Source organism: Lissotriton vulgaris, chromosome 12, assembly GCF_964263255.1.
Source record: "Lissotriton vulgaris chromosome 12, aLisVul1.2, whole genome shotgun sequence".
Lineage (NCBI taxonomy): Eukaryota > Metazoa > Chordata > Amphibia > Caudata > Salamandridae > Lissotriton > Lissotriton vulgaris.
Window position 1 is genome coordinate 657,310,359 of NC_141700.1, and position 17,752 is coordinate 657,328,110.

The following is a 17,752-nucleotide window of genomic DNA, read 5'->3' on the forward strand; positions in this document are numbered from 1 at the left end:
TGCTTAGAAAACAGCCATGTTTTCAGTTTACGACGGAAGACTTGTTCTGATTCAGAAAACCTGAGATCCAAGGGTAGACTGTTCCAAAGCTTGGCGGCCGCAACGGTAAAGGTTCTGCCACCAGTACGCGTGAGTCTGAAGCGAGGGACAGTCATCAGGCGAAGACTATTAGATCTCAGATGCCTTACTGAAGAAGCTATTTTAAGCCTTTTGCTCAGATAGCAGGGGCCAATGCCATTAATTGCCCTAAAGGCAAGGGTCAGAACCTTAAAGTCAATGCGACGGGCAATTGGAAGCCAATGAAGCTCCTCTCGGTAGGCTCTGACCGAGTTGCGAGGAGGGATGTTGCCAATCAGCCTTGCAGCCGCGTTTTGTATAATTTGAAGTCGATCAATGAGATATTGGGGGGCACCGGCATAGAGGCTGTTGGCATAGTCAAGGTGTGACGTGATGAGTGCCTGGACCACTGTTTTACGGGAGGACTGGGGGAGATAGGGAAAAATCTTCCTGATCATGCGCAGTTTATTAAAACAAGCCGCCGCTACTTTATTAACCTGGGTTTTTCCGGACAAGGTGTTATCAAATATAAAGCCCAGGTTACGGGCTGATTGCACTGGTACAGGAGGAGGGTCAAGAATGGTAGGCCACCAAAGAGTTGAAGGGGGAGCAGTTTTCTGGCTGAAAAAGAGGACCTCTGTTTTTTCAGTGTTGAGGGCGAGATGGTTAGCAGCCATCCAAGTGCAAATGTTGCCAAGGCAGTTTCGAAAGTTGGAAAAGAGGGAGTCAGAATGGTCTCTAAATGAAAAAACAAGCTGAGTATCATCAGCATAAGAGACCACCCTGACTCCAAAAGACTCAACTACCTTGGCAAGGGGGGCCAGGTAAACATTAAACAATAAAGGGCTCAAGGCTGAGCCTTGGGGCACGCCACACAGGAGGGGTTTATCTTCGGATTGGTATGGATGCAACAGTACCCTTTGGGTCCGTCCGGATAAAAAGGATTTGAGCCATGCTAGGACAGTGCCCTCAATCCCCAGCTGTTGTAGTGGAGATATAAGAATGACATGGGAAACCGTGTCGAATGCAGCGGATAGGTCGAGGAGGACCAACATGGCCTCCTCACCCCTATCCACTGATTCCCTGATAGTCTCTGAGACTTCCAGCAACGCTGTCTCGGTGCTGTAGCCGGTTCGGAACCCAGATTGGGAATCGTGAAGCAGTTTATTTGTTTCCAAGAACTGGGCCATTTGTTTCTGAACAACTTTCTCCAATATCTTAGCTGGCTTGGGCAGAAGCGAGATGGGTCGGTAACTGCAGAATTGGGAGGGATCAGCGTTGGGTTTTTTAAGAATGGGAAGCAGCCTAGCTTGTTTCCAAGCTGAAGGAAAATGACCCTGGGTCAGGGAGGAGTTCCAAATGGAAAGAAGGGGATTAATTAAAACTGGGGCAAGATTGCCCATTACTTTAGCAGGAACAGGGTCTATAGATGAGCCAGACTTGACTTGCTGAAGAAGAGATAGGGCAGAATCAAATGATAATTCATTAAAGGAGTTAAAGGAACATTGCGTGAGGAGAGAGGAGTCTGGAATTGGGTTGGCCATGACTGAGACTAATGAGGAGGCAAGTTTAGTAATTTTGTCCTGAAAAAAATCAGAGAGACCGTTGCAAAGATCTTGGGTAGGGCTGCATTGGGTTTTTATGGCCAGGGGAGTAACAAAATCTTTCACAATTGAGAAGAGGGTTTTTGACGAATTCTGCGCCTGTTGAATACGGCTGGAGAAATATGATCTCATGGAGGAACGTTTGAGCATTTGAAATTTATTTAAAGCAGATTTATAAGCCAGTTTAGCCACTGGATCGTAATTCTGACGCCACATGCGTTCTAGCCTTTTGCATTTGCTTTTTTCCTCGCGAAGGAGGGGGGTGAACCAGGGAGCCGAGGGACGAGATCTGGCGGACGCCAGGGGAGCAAGAGGAGCAATGGAATCAAGAGCTGAGGTAAGGGTAGAGTTGTATCTTGCAGTTTCCTTGTCCAGATCCTCCGTCTGATTAAAATGAAACTGAAATTGAGACTCAATAGCCTCACAGGTCACCTTGACCCATTTACGACCACTATCTCTGTTGAGGGAAGAGGTAGGGGGAAGGGGAGGTCTGTCAATATGAAAGGGGATAAGAAAGTGATCGGACCATGTAAGGGGGAGAGAAGGAAAGACCGTTATGCAGGGATGATTTGAAAAAATCAGGTCTAATGTGTGACCGGCTTTATGCGTAGGGCCTATAACTAGTTGGGACAAGGTCAGTCCTTGTAGGGTTTCCAGAATTGAAGAGGCTTGAGCACAGGAAGGATTATCTATATGAAGATTAAAATCTCCCAACACTGTGGTGCGAATGTTTAAGGGAAAAGTCCGCAATTGAGTGCAACCGGACACTGAGAGAACAAGCAGTAACGGGGGGGGTTATATACCAGGATACCAGCAAAGATAGTGCAAGCGGCGTCCTTAATTACAAAATACATGGCCTCAATCAAACAGAGGTTAGCAATTTTAGTCGAGCTCAGTGTAAAGTGAGATTTTGCAATGATCGCCAGACCCCCTCCAGGTTTAGTGCCGTCTCGATTAATACCTACCAGTCGGAAACCAGAGGGAATGGCCAAGTTGATATCTGGCATGGACGAGTCTTTAAGCCATGTTTCTGTGAGAAATAAAATATCCCACTTGTTGGTGTCTAGCAAAAGCCAAATGTCGGATGCGTGTGCAGGAAGAGACCGGCAGTTAATTACGCCAGCATGAACGGTGGACGGTGATGAGCAGTAAATACCACTGTTGGATGGTGGACACCGTTTAATGAAGGCGGGAATGTGATGGTTACACCCAAGGCAAGAATAAGAACAGGTGTCCAAGGTGTGGGGGTTACAATGTTTATGCGGGTTGCAAGTGTTGCGGCGTAGCAATACCAGTTGCTCCGAGGACCAGGTAATCATGGAAGTATGAGAGGCAGGGGGACTGGCGCTGGGCGCGGGTCCGGCGCGGACGGGCGCAGACGGGCTTGCCTTAGGCGCGCCTTCGGCGCGCCATCGGCGCGCCCGCTGCGCCCGCCCGCTGCGCGCACGGGAAAGTTGTTTCTTTATATCCATATCTTGTAGGGGGTGGGAGGAGGGTGGGAGGCGTCCAGGAGCTGGAGCGCTACCCTGCCTCCCCCCAAGATGGCGGTTCCGCTTTGCCCAGCCGGCGAGAGCGCTGTGCTCGGCTGCACCGGTGGAGAAATGGAGATCGGGACCCCTGTGACGATTTATTCTCGTCAAAACATGCAGGCGGTCAGTGTCCGATTTTTAAAAAAGCCACAGTTAAAATAATTACAATTTTAAAAGGCCGGTCAGCGCGACTGCACAGAGGTCATAAATCACCACACAAACAGTTTATGTGCAAACAATCATATACTCTCACACAGGTTCGATTTTAGTAAAAATTAGCAGAGAGAAATGCCCCCGGCTTCCGCTTCAGGGGAAAACAAGAAGTCAGATAGACTCTCCTCAGGCAGACCCTGCATTTAAGGTAGACAGATCGTTACTGGGACCAGCAAATATGTTGTCAGCCCTCTACGACAAGAAGCAAGCCAAGTCACTAGTAGGACCCGCGAAACATACGGCTGCTATATGGCATTCTGCGCAGGTGAGACTGGGCTGGCACGGTATAGTAACCCAACTCACCCCCCTTTGGGACAGGCAACAACTGGGACAGCTTAGGAATAGCAAGGGATTCACGCATTGGGACACTATTGGCATTTCCACGGCAGGGGACATGGGGCACAAAGGGAAAATAGTAGCATTTGAACGCCTCCAGCAACAATACGAGTTAGCGCCCGCAGAAATCTTTAGATACATGCAAATAAAACATTCTCTGACAGCAGCCTTACCACCAGGTACCGAAGTCCCGGAGTCTTCGCCTGTCGAAGATAGATTACTGACGGATTGTATGCATAAAAGGGCCATGTCATTCACTTACCGAAAATTAATTCACAATCTTCCAGATCCCACAGCGACTCTTAGGGGAAAAATGGGCGCACGAGCCCAGTGACATTGATGACACAGCATGGCAGGAGGCATTAGCTTCACCGAGGGAGGTGGGCATTTCCTCACGCCTTCAGTTAGTTCAGATTAAAATTCTGCATCAGGCCTAATACACTAGAGTCACCCTGTACAAAATAGGCAGAACATCACACCCATACCGTCTGAGGCGTTGCGGGGAGGAGGGTACCTTTTACCATACCATATGCCACTGCCCGAAGATCCAAGAGTTCTGGGCACAAGTGATGAGAACGATTTCACAATCCACGGAGGTGTCGTTAACACCAGGAGATGCTTGTTAAATATGTGGGAACCCAATGACCTTACACACCCTGGGCAAGATTGGGCCACGCTGGGGATAATGGTTGCTAAACAAAATATTTCACAGAAATGGGAGGCAATGGAGGTGCCGACACTCTCCACGTGGTGTACAAACATGGACAATGGTGGCAGAAAGAACTTTATTTATCAATCGAGGTTGCCCTCGAAAATGGAGCAAGATCTGGGGGGCTTGGAATGCATTCAGGGGAAATATTTGTGAACCACCGGAGGAACAGGTTGAAGAGGATTTGGGAGATGATTTCTAGGGAGAGTGAAGTTTTTAACATGAGGGGTTCTGTTAACGAAGATATTTCTTCAATTGTCAATGTGACAATGCACTTGAATTGTAACTTGCTGATTATTAATGAATATGTATGCCAACTGGAAGAACTATGCCTTGATGATGTTGCTTATAATAAAAAAGAATAAAAAAAAAAACAAGCTATCCTATTAGTAGATCTTGCTGTTGCTGCTGTTTTGTTTAGTAACACCAACAACAGCAATAGTAATTGAGGAGGAGTTTTAAATAGAAAGTCGGTTGTATGCCCATAACTAAATGTTTCTAACTAATCTTCCCTGATATCCTGACATAACTCCCACAGCTTTCTCGGATGTTTCCGGATGAAAATTTGGAGAAAAGTATTCCTTGCAAACCTGGTTCAGATTCCTTTTTCCCAGAAAAGAACCATGGGGACCTGAAATTAGACCTCCGGTACGTGGTTTCAATATTTGACTTAATTTTTGCAATTTTCCAGGACATTCATTTCAGCTGAATGTTATTTTGCAGCATGAAGATGTCATTCTATTATATTAACATTGTTTTGCTAATTAAAATTACTATTTCCAAGTTGGAGGTTTGTATCCTTTTATATAGATTCAAGGAAACATAGATTTCTTATTGATTTGTACCTCTGTCTGCTAGTCCAAGATCCTCTTTGTTTTAAAAACTCATTAATCTTTTATTTTGGCAAAATTGCTGCAAACTTAGACCTGTAAGCAACAGTTAGCTCAGTGCAGCACTTTTTGGATGAAATAAACTGATCTGTAGTTTGTCCTTTGTAACATGAAGAAGCCTGTGAGTAAAGAATTGGTCTTTTTTTTACCACATTGGCTTTTTAAAGCATTAAGAGTCTTCAGTCATTGCAATCTTGGAATCCCAGGTAAAATGTTAAGCACAGTAGTAATAAAACCACTTTTCTTAGTAGTGTTTTCAGCCAATCCAACTGGGCATATGGTCAGCACTGTAGCCAATCAGGTGAATTAACTTAGAATGTTATGACTTCCATAGCTAGTGTCTACCACATTTGCTCCACAATTTTGATGCAGTAGGTATTTACTAATTTTTCGTTAAACTAGTTATGATTTAATTTCCATCAAATTTACTTTTAGGAAGTGTGTGAAGTTGTCCATCATAATTTACTGAGAAGGTGTTTGACAACCAACTTTTTTGTGAGTGCTGCCCCAAAGTTCTTCAGTTTCGTAAATAAACCATAAACTCCAGAATGTTTCCATTCCTACTTATTTTGTATGGCCAGGGTCTTTACTGTTCTACAGTGGCAAAGAAACATGACATCTGCTAAAACTTTGACTTTTGAGGCAAGCCACATTTGTGCACTGTCATAGAAGTCCAAGAGAATGCAGCCTATTTTTGAAGTCTGTGGAATTTAAAGCCGATTAAAGGGACTTCGGACCAATCAAATTGTTATTTTGCATCAGGAAATTGTTACAATTATATTATTCTGTTGAGCCTCTAATTATCCCTTTAGCATCTTGGAAACATTTTACTCTGATTCCTGGAAACGTGTCTCCAGAATTTTCAGAGCAGGCTCTCTAAGTCCTTGTCAATAACATATTCTCACAGTGTGAGCTACTCTTGAATACTTAGTCTCTACACGCTTATATCTCAGCCAACATCACAGGTCAGGAGAGTAAGGTTGATGTAGAAGACACAGCTCAACAAGAAGGTGATTTTGTTTGTGAAAATTAGTATATGAGAATATGTGAAGGCTAAGCAACACTTAACGCAGACGTGTTGGTAAGCCCGCCTCTACACATCAAAAGAATACAAATCATATTTCAGGTTCTGCAAAGTTTGCATTTAGCAAATCTAGATGGAGATAGCGATGTAATCATTAGCCAGGATGCCATTTTGTATACCGATTTAGCCTAGTCCGAATACAGTGCAGGCTGCTGCACAGGACCACATAAATGATATCCCTCAGATGAAGGACTGAATACCAAACATTACGCTAAGCACAATGCTAGTCCGCATGCAAGACTGGATGTCACACCCGATGTCATACAGGATGTCCTATCAGATGCTTGCTTTATCACGACATCCTTGATAATATTTGGACTAGTCAAAGTAAATAGCACCTAAGACCACCTCAAGCAAAATACCCTTAATACACTTCTCACAGGGTGAAAAAGTACTTTAATAAATGTCTACACTATTGCTTTGCCATTATTTAAACTCATTGTTTTATTGTTACTTTTCCATGTTACTGGAAGTGAGAAACAGGCAGTAGGCACTACTTCAGCAGACTCATGTATATGTAATTGCATAATATGTGTCAATTATAACAGGAGTTTGTATTCTGTCCAAGAACTAACGTTGCTTCAAGATCCTGCTCATTGAATAGCTTTAAGAAGTAGAAATCTAGTTTGCAATATTTCCAAATGAATGGTGCAAAACAGAGCATTTTAATAATGTTACAAGGTCCATTGTCTGGCTCCTCAATGGCCTGATTCACCCAGAGCTTTGATATGGTTGGCTCTGTGGTTGTTGTGTGGAGACCTACCAACTGATGGACCATGGGACGGGGAGGTTGACAACCGCTTGGTGGGGTATTTTTCCTACTACTAATATTCTAGGACTTGTGAGCAGCATAAAAACATGTGACTCAATCAGTGATGGACTCATTTGAATGATGGTACTGCTTGCAGACTATGCTTTCACCTGATGCATCTGTCCCTCGCACCATTCTCTCTCCAGAGGAAGCGAGGGGCCTGAGTAGGTCATTATTGTGTCTTTCAATAAAATGAGAATCGGAGTGGGATCCTGGTTGATACTTGGTTATGGGGGCATCAATAGCTGAGAGGAGAAGCCAGCAGGCACTCTGATGTGTGCAGATCCAGTGTTCTGTCATATACTACATGACAACTGAGTTGCTGAGTGAATACTCCATGTGTAAACATTCCTGCTCATGAAGACAAACGGCTTGCTGGAAACCAAAGCCCCCAACCTTCAGTGAAGCAAGCAAAGGCATAGTGCAAAAGGTAAATATTGAAGGAAACATGCCTGCCGTAGGGAAAGACACTGGCCACTGCAACAATAAAACATTTTTTTAAATGACAGTGCATTTAGCTTTTTGAGGACAAGTTCTCTTCTGTGGTGCAGCCTCTGGAGGAATTTGGAATTCAACTTGATAAAATGAGCAATGTTGGAGTTATTTAATAAGCGGTCTGATGAGAGATATGGAGACCAGAAATATGTGTACTTAAAAATTTGCAAGGTTTTTCAGTACTTTATAACCAAGTCAGTTCTAGAGCAAGGGTTCTTAACCTTTTGACTTATGTGGACCCCCACTAAATCATTAATGGGACCCGGGGACACCACGCAATCCATATTGGACACTGGCCTAAGCATTTTCGATCATTTGAATGGCAAAACAATAGATAAAAATACAAAACAAGTATTTGTCATTCAAATTATGAAATGTTTTATTTCATTCACAAACATTAAAAAAAAAATCAAAATTTGAATTGGAAGGTCAAGCTTTTCTAAGTTCAATTGAGGCCACTCATCATCCATACTATATTCTGTATGATGCTCTTGCACTGATCCTGTGAATCAAGCAGAGGATACTACCGTATTTTTTAGCTTCCAATATCCAATTCCTTCACATTTAAAGACTGTTTTAAAATGTTCTCTTATTGCTTTGTTTATATACATTTTATTAATCTGTTAATATTTAGTTTTTTAAGCATTTACAGACCACCTGAGCCATGTTGCAGAGGTACTGGAATGAAAATGTGGAGATTGTCAATGCCAAGCAATGCAAATTGTTAATGAGAGTGGGAGTAAAGAAAATACATTTTGCCTTGCATGGAATAAAAATGCATATTTTGCCAGATCTGCGCCAAGTTACTGTAAAGTGGAGAATATATCAGCAAATGGTCAAAAAGGAACTCTTATCCCTAAGGCCTATATCTTAATTTGGTTTCTTGCTAGACTGAGAGTGGAGAAGAAATCGGTCCTCTTTGAATCCTGTAAAAAATTGTGATTATAATAAGAGGGCAGCACTGGAGGATGCAAGCCACTAAGACCAAAGGATCTGACAATGGACTTGATATTCTTTTTTGTCAATTTTCTCTACTCCATTGGAAACCGTATCCCAGATGACCTAGCAAGAGAAATAGCACAGTTGCAACCGTATGTGGTCTTTTTACAACTATTGGTGTGCCTTTTAATGCAATTTTGTTTCGTTCTGCCTTCTGCCTCATCTTTCACCATACCTACCCTACTGCGGAGCCACCACCATTCGTCCAAGTCATCGAAGTCTAAGCACTCCGGGTAGGTTGAAGCATAAGAAGTCGTTGAAGAAGCATCATTGCTCTTCAACTACTCCGCATCGGTCGGCTGACCGGACGAGGGATGCGGGTGGTACCCCCAGTGGCTCAGCGGGTGTGGAACCAGAAGAGTCGACTCCGTGTCCCGGCCCCCTCCCCCCACCTTCCTAGGACCCGGAGCATCTCCCGCCCAGCTTCGTACATTCTACGAGGCGATGCATGCCATTTTTGGGCGGCCCAGACCCGCCAGCGCACCTACAGGCCCCCGCGGAACCAGTTGGGGGCCTAGGCCTTCTCCGCCGACGGTTCCGGCTCTGCAGTCCCCCCTTGGATCCAGGCCTGGATCGGGCACCATAACCGCATTCGACGCTGGTTGGTCCCCCGGCCCACGTCGACCCTGGCCTCCATCCCGATGTGGATCCGGAGCCGAACCGGTGTCGCCCGACGACCGATCCGGCGCTGAGAGGGGTTTTTCTGCCCCTGTTCTCTCCTGGGGTCCCTTTGCAGCCAGATTGGCGCCTAGAGAATGAGGAGGAGGACTGCGAGAGGTCTGGAGACCCTTTAACTGAACAGATGGAATCGGAGCAGGACTGGAGAGAGGAACTGTGGGATGCCAGTGGTCTTGACACCTCCCCTGACCTTGGCATGTTGTCTCCTCCTACCATGGCTACGGAGGAGGGAGCGTCGTACGCAGTGGTGTTCCGTAGGGTGGTTGAGGCTCTCAACCTCGAGCTTCCTACGGTGGCAGTAAGGACTTACCTCCTGACAGAGGTGCTTCAACCGGCTGCAAGCTCTTTGGACGTCCTTTTGGGCACATGGTCCAGGTCCAACACGGGTGCTCCCGTGGACCGGATTATCGCCCGGCTCCGGGCGACCCCACTTTCCTCTCCCAACACCCCACCCTGGAGAGTTTGGCGGTCTAAGCCTCTACTTCCAAGAGTGCATTCCCTACTGCAAAATACCTTGATGGACATGCCCTTTGATGGCTGTCGCTTTTTTGGCGACAAAGCAGACCACTCTCTAGAGCGTTTTAAGGACTCATGGGCTACGGCCAAGTCCTTGGATCTTTCCACCTGCCCAGCACAGTCTGCTTTTCGCCCCTTTCTAGGCTACGGAAGTGGTGCCCTGCTACATCCCGCCCAGAGCCACATGCTGTAGTAAGTTACCTAACCTTCGCACGGTCAGGGACGTGGGAACAACCGTCGTGGTTCAGGCGGCCAGCGGGCAGGCCAGTCCACCAACGCCCCCCTCTGCAACAGCCTCCAAACCTTCCTAGTCTGACATTTCAGGTTCATCAAACGCAAGTGGGCAGCAGGATTCGCCATCACCTCCCCCACTTGCGCACCATCACGTCGGACAGGTGGGTTTTGCAGATAGTCCGAAGGGGCGACTCCCTTCCCATTGAGGCGACTCCCTTCCCTTTGAGGCGACTCCCTTCCCTTTGAGGCGACTCCCTTCCCTTTGAGGCGACTCCCTTCCCTTTGAGGCGACTCCCTTCCCTTTGAGGCTACTCCCTTCCCTTCGAGGCTACCCCTCCAGCCATGCCACCACAATACCACCGCATGTCGGAGGATCACTTGGCCCTTCTCCAGCAGGAAGTTATGGCTCTTTTGGCCAAGGGAGCCAAGGACTTAGTCTTTCAGTTCAACGGCGGATTGAAAGATACCATGTCCGCCGAAGAGTTACTTCTATCGTAATAGAAAAAACATAGATGCCTCACCTATCATAGTGAGCACTTGATAGTCTGTTTGAATATAAAGACCATGAACTGGACTTGACCATGTATCCTGAAATTCAACTTCATCGTTTTGAGCAATTGCGGATTTTATGAAAATGTGGGTAAAAAACAAAAGCATGTGGTTGGGAGCGATTTCATTTGAGGAACAATACTTCATTAATTTGAAGTAATTGTGGACGATATAACAATCTGGGTACATTCCCGATAACCTTCTAGATTGGCGTACTTTGACTACTGCCCTGAGGAAGCCCTATTCAGGGTGAAACGCGCTGGCTTCACTTTGGCTGCATTATCTCATTACCTTACATCGTGTGTGGTTCGAGTATCCATTAAAGGATCAGATATAACATCACTGAAGAGTCTGGATTGATTCTCATGTTGACGCTTGCTCAGGTCTTATATGCCCTCGACCCGGAAGACTGGATGGTAGTGTTGGACTTGCAGGACACTTATTTTCACATCCCCGTCCTGCCAGCCCACCAGTGTTACCTGTGGTTCACGCTAGGCCACAAGCATTTTCAGTTTACTGTGCCCCCTTTTGACCATACCAGCGTCCCTCGGCTGTTCACAAAAGTGATGGGGGTGGTCGCAGCTCATCTGCACAGATCAAGGGTTTCAGTCTTCCCCTATCTCGATGACTGGCTGTTGAATGCGGGCTCGCCCCAGGCATTCGTCTCCCACCTCCAGACTGCAGTCGACCTCCTGCACGCTGGGGTTCTCCATCAATGTGCTGAAGTCATACCTGATTCCCTCTCAGAAGCTCCTCTTCATCAGAGCAGTTCTGGACACAACACTGTTTCGGTCTATCCACCTGAACACGAGTCCGGGATATTCAGGCTTTGATTCCGATCTTTCAGCTTCTATCCCGGTTTTCAGTCAGAATGACCCTGAGGCTGTTGGGCCTCATGGCCTCCTGCATCCTGCTGGTTGATCATGCCAGGTGGCATATGCGGGCTCTGCAGTGGTACCTGAAGTTCCAGTGGGCGCAGCATCAGGGGATTCTGTCTGATTGCGCTCAGATCTCGGACTGCACTGTACGACAATTGCAGTGGTGGCTCACGAACCAGGATTGGGTCAATGCCTGGTCCCTCTCCCTTCCCCAACTAGACCATACAGTGTTTACGGATGCGTCCCTTCTGTGATGGGGCAGGCACATGGGAGAGGCAGAGATCAGAGGCCGGCGGAGTCCGAGCTCCACATCATCCTTCTGCAGCTTCGGGCGATTAGTCTTGCACTCAAATCATTCCTTCCCTCTGTCCGGGGAAGAGTCATGCAGGTGTTCACGGACAACACCACCGCCATGTGATCCTGCAACAAACCGGGAGGGTTTGGGGTCGTGGACCCTATGTCAGCAGGCTCTCTGCCACTGGATGTGGCTGGAAGATCAAGGCATATCCCTGCTGGTTCAACATCTGAACGCCTGAGGCTACAAACTCAGCCACAGGTGCTTGATGGATCACGAATAGCGTCTTCACTCGGATGTGGTGCAATGTTTCTTTCAACAGTGGGGAGAGCATTGTTTAGATCAATTTGCCACCAAAGAGAGTGCGCAATATCAGCAATTCTGTGCTTTGGAATTTCCAAGTCTGTACTCGCTAGGCGACGCTTTTCGTCGCAAGTGGAGTTGCGGTCTGTTGTGCTCCTTTCCGCCTATACCACTTCTGCCCTGAGTGCTGAAGATCGCCTGATCTTCTTCAGCACTCTGGCCGGGCCCAAGTCATTCTTGTGACTCCGGATCCGCCACAGAGTTTGGCATCCCAAGCTGCTCAACATGGCCATTGATCCTCCGACTCATCTGCTTCTTCAGGAGGATCTTCTGTTGCAGCAACAGGGGACTGTCCTCCACCCGAACCTGTCCAGCCTCCACCTCCTTGCGTGGAGATTGAGCGGCGGCAGTTGACGTAATTCGACCTGCCTCCCGAAGTCTGCGATGTGGCAGCCAGGTGTCCCTCCACTAAGACGGTAGACGCCTGCCGGTGGAATAAATTTGTGGCATGGTGCACAGCAAAGGCTGTGGATCCCTTCTCTGCCCCTCTTTCTGAGGTTCTTTTGTTCCTTCTTTCTTTGGCCCAGCAGGGCTCTGCGCTGGGCCCTATCAAGGGCTATCTCTTGGCCATCTCTGCCTTCCTTCAGCTCCCAGATCAACCTTCCCTTCTCAAGTTCCCGGTAGTAAATCGTTTCTTAAAAGGCATAACTAATCTCTTTCCTCCTATTCCTTTTGTTATGCCTCAGTGGGACTTGAACCTAGTTTTAACTTATTTAATGTTCGCTCCCTTTGAGCCGCTTCATAACTGTCCTCTGAGACTCTTAACTCTCAAAACTGCTTTCCTGGTGGACATCACCTCTGCCAGACGGGTGAGTGAGCTCCAGGCGCTTCCTTCGAAGCCTCCTTTTCTCTGTCTGCATCCGGACAAAGTTGTCCTTGGGACTCGTCCATCTTTCCTACCCAAGTTCTCATTCAGGGGATACTCATCAATAGTCATAATCTGAGTAATCTCCGCCCATGTGCGGGATCCCGGAGCATATAGAAAATACATATATACACGTATATATATATATATGCATATGTGAAAACATATACATGCAGCCTTAAATATTTCCAAACTGGCAAATATGCTGAAATTTACATGGATTTGAATAAACACAGCTGTACTCTTCCAACCCCTAAGGAAGAAAGAGGGCAGTAAGCATTTGCATACAACAATGCTTTATTGCCATAGAAAAACCTGTAATTGCAGGCATTTGAAGAAATAAAGAAAGACTGACACCTTGCCTTTAAGGCATTATAGTAGGGGTACCGTGCCTTTAAGACCTGAAGGCGGCGACCCCCTGCTCCCATGATGCACCACAGGTGGCAGTTTTCCAGCAAGCATGGCCAAAAATGGCAACGTTCCGCTTCTCCTGCCCCCAGGAAGAGGAAGGAAGGACAAGAGTTACCGTTGACGTCGAAGTCACCGTTGAAGAGGCCCAGACACTCTTAAGGAACACCATTGCAACGTCGAGAGTCTCCGCCGCACCCAAGTAAGTCGGCGTCGAGGCACCACACTTCGTACTCGAAGTCTGTGGCTGCTGGCAAGTGGAAATCTCCGTCGACGTCGAGGCTTCCGTCGACGTCGATCTACTCTCCGCCACCATCGAACGGGTCAGCGTGGAGAGTAATGACAGTTACCTTATCGCCGCCACAGTTAAACATCAAGGAGGTCGACGTCGAGGCAAAGCCAGGAAGGGTCGCCGTCGGCACGACGTCGAGGAAGATCGCCGTCCATGTCACCAACTAGACGTCGAGATCATCAAGACCTCGCTCGAACGTCATCGACGTCGAAGCACTCGACGTCGTGAGAAAAAGTCACGGTTATTCAGGGCTCGACAAATCCACTCGACCGCTCGCATTTGCGATGTAAATTTTGTGAGGTTGAGCTATTTTTAGGTCCTACTCACCCTTTCTGGCGAGTAGGAAAACATACTAACTTTTGTCCTCCGTCTTTGAAAACGGAGGAAATGTGACAAGATAACAAGATATAAAGGCCTTTTTATTGCTCACAAAGCAAATGAGCAATAAAGATGCCTTTAAATCTTGTTATCTTGTCACATTTTCTCCGCTTTCAGAGTCAGAGGTCAAGTAGGTTACTGTTAGGTCGAGGAGATTTTTCAAGGTACTAGACCTGCAGGACTAGTACAATTTTTCAGGTTTGTCGAGCCCTGTTATTGTGGAGTCACCGGGGCGATCAGCATCAGGGGATCGATCATCATCTCCTGGGCTGAATATTGTGGAGATCTCTCCAGAAGTCTCCCCCAGATCTGCGGACAAATCACGCAGTGTATCACCTCGCCGCCCACAGGGTGTTGTATCGGGCAGTCACAGTAGTCCGGGCTCGGATTACTCCCGCACATACTCCCCATCCGGTCCAAGGACAAGCACTCCAGTCGGACCATTAAAGTCTCCTCCTCGGAGGCCACGATCTCCAGCCAGGTCAAGATCTCCTGCCAGGTCGAGAACACCTACCAGGCCAAGATCACCCCCCAGGCCAAGATTTCCTTCTAGACATCGGTCTAGATCCAGGGGTTGGCACAGCCGTCATCACGACAGGCCCCATAAAAGAAGGCACACAAGATCTTTGACATGGTCCTCTTCTACGAGATCAACGTTCCGGGATTATTCTCCGACCTTCTCCTCCACACCGCCTTCATGAGCCTCAACCATAGACGATATTGCTTCCTTTTGAGACGTTCTGGGTAGGGGCAAAGAAACTTAACATCTCTCATCATACCCCGGTGGCTCCCACATCAGTAATCTTTGATACCCTGCATCACCGGGCAGCCCCCAGATCTCTGGTGCCCGGATTCATAGAATCGGCCATGTCCACCTTCCTTACTCCTGCGACGGTGGGTTCTGTACCAGTGTCCAGAATTTCCAAGAAGTAGAAGGCTACTGCAGAGGACTCCTTGTTCCTCAGGACGGATCCACCAGCTGATTCAGTCATAGTGGCGGCTGCCATGAAACCCCACTCTGCTTCCACCTCATCCTCGGTGCCCCCGGAAAAGGATAGTAAGCAGATGGATTCGTACGGGAGGAAAATATGCAACACTTCGGCTTCATATATGAAGGTTGCCAGTGCCTCTGCCTTGCTCTGGAGGTACGACAGATCGCTCTGGGACTCCCTCACTTGTTTCACTGAGAAGCTTCCCAAGGAAGACCGGCAGGACTTCGCCGACATCCTACAGGAGGGAGGGCTCGTAGCCAACCAGGTCATTCGTGCCGCGGCGGATGCTTCCGACCTCGCAGCTCATGGCTACTCCCATGGAATCTGCTCACAACGTTTGGCTTGGCTCCAGCTCACAGGCCTCAAGCCAGATGCTCAAAAGAAGATGCTGAACCTTCCTTTTAATGGTACATCTCTGTTTGAGTCTCACGCTGACGACGAGATGACTAAGATGAAAGCGGAAATGGAGCCGGTTAAAGCTGTGGGTTTGGAAAAACGTAAAGAGTTTAAGAAGCGCTTTCGTCAGGGTGACAAGCGATCGTACCAGCAGAGGGTTCAAACCCCTCAGTGGTCATCCCAAACACAGCAAAGATCTCAGTTCCAGCAGAGACGCCATGGCAGAGGGAATAACAACAAACAGCAGTCCACCTCCAAGCAGCCTCCCAAGCCCTGAGTTGTTGCTTCCTCCTCAACTGTTCGCCTCTCCGGTGGGAGGGAGTGTAGCTCGTCGCCTGGAAGAGTGGAGATCCATAACAAAGTACAGATGGGTTCTGAGTATTGTGCAGCATGGTTACTTACTGAGGTTCAAGTCCCCCCCCCCCCCCCCCCCCCCCCATCCGCAGGTATTTCCTCAACTCAAGCACCTTCCCCGATTCCACAGTCAACTGCTGAAGGACGAACTTTCTGCCCTTCTCAGAAAAAAGGCCATAGAGGAGGTCCCTCCCATGCGAAGAAATCAAGGAGTATACTCACGCTACTTTCTTGTCCAGAAACGAGGAGTAGCCAAAGAGTTCAGACCTATCCTCGACCTACGTCAGTTGAACAGGTTTATCAAGAAAGAAAAATTCCGTATGCTAGCCCTGCACCCGATCTTTCCGCATCTTCATCAGGGACACTAGATGTGTGCCATCGACCTGCAGGACGCTTACTTTCATATACCTGTCTCAGTAAAGCATTGAAAGTTTCTCAGGTTTCAGATCGAACGTCATCACTACTAGTATCGAGTGCTTCCGTTCGGCCTCAAATCAGCCCCACGGACATTCGCCAAGTGCATTGCGGTGGTGTCTGCTTTTCTTCTCTGGCGGAAGATCTTAGTCTATCCCTACGTAGACGACTGGCTTCTAAAAAGCTCCACGCCTGCTCTGCTTCAGAGCCATCTATCATTCTGTCTCAACCTGATGAATTCATTGGGGTTGCAGGTCAACTTCAAGAAGTCCGTGCTCAATATTTCCCAACGAATTCACTACCTGGGCTATTCCCTGGACTCCGTGCAGGCAAGCGTGTGTCCTTCGGAGGAGAGGTTGTCATCCATGCTCCTGAAGTGTCGTATTCTGCTAGACACTCACAGTCCCACAGCCAGGCAGTGTTGTCTCTCCTGGGGTCGATGGCCTCGTGCATCTACATTGTGCCCAATGCACGCCTTCACATGAGGCCTCTGCAGTAGGCTCTCGAGGATCAATGGACTCAGATCCGGCCACTGGGAAGACCGGCTTTCTCTCAATCAAGGTGCCAGAGACTCCATCAGATAGTGGATGAAACGTTCCCACCTTCTGCAGGGAGTCCCATTTCATCGGCCTCCTCCATCACAGACAGTGGTCACGGATGCCTCAATGCACGGCTGGGGTGCTCATATGGACCAGCTTCAAGTACAAGATCTCTGGTCTGAAGTAGAGAGAAGCTACCACATCAACTTCTTGGAGCTCCGAGCCGTCTATCTGGCTCTCAAATCCCTCGACCCTTCTCTGCGCACCAACTACATAAGTTCAGACTGACAGCACGACAACCCTGTTCTATCTGAACAAGCAGGGAGGCACCAGGTCACGAGTTCTGTCTCTGGAAGCTCAAGCCATTTGGCACTGGCTCCTGGCAAGAGGTCTATCCATCGTTGCAGTTCACCTACCAGGTATCCTGAATGTTCAGGCGGACGGCCTAAGCAGAGACTTTGTAGAAGCGCGCGACTGGGTGCTCTAGGAAGAGGTCGCACAGAAGGGGTTTCAACAATGAGGCGTACCAGATATAGACCTGTTCGTAGACGCGGCAAACGTAAAATGCCCCGTCTTCGCGTCCAGGTTCCCCCAACAGGGCTCACGGGGGAACGCACTTTTGATCAGCTGGTCAGACATTGCTGTATGCTTTTCTTCCCCTGCCTCTGATCCCGGCGGTGATTCAGAAGTTCTACAGGACCAACTCCAGGATGATCCTGATAGCGCCGGAGTGGCCACGCCAGTGGTGGTACCTTGATCTCCTCCAACTGTCGGAGGTCCCTCACCGGAGACTGCCTTGCCGTCCAGACTTGTTGACCAAGGACGTGGGGAGGGTGTTTCACCCCAATCTTCCTTCTCTTCGATTGACGGCATG

General features: G+C 48.0%; 1 protein-coding gene across 2 annotated transcripts in view; it reads left to right on the forward strand.

Annotated features, from left to right (window-relative positions):
• ZCCHC14 (zinc finger CCHC-type containing 14) overlaps positions 1 to 17,752 on the forward strand; it is a 749,748-nt gene that overhangs the window by 208,095 nt on the left and 523,901 nt on the right. For both annotated transcript variants that reach the window (XM_086945829.1, XM_086945830.1), the window contains exon 5: positions 4,987 to 5,096. In XM_086945829.1, coding sequence (XP_086801955.1) covers positions 4,987 to 5,096 — 110 coding nt within the window. The remainder of the gene's footprint in view (positions 1 to 4,986; positions 5,097 to 17,752) is intronic.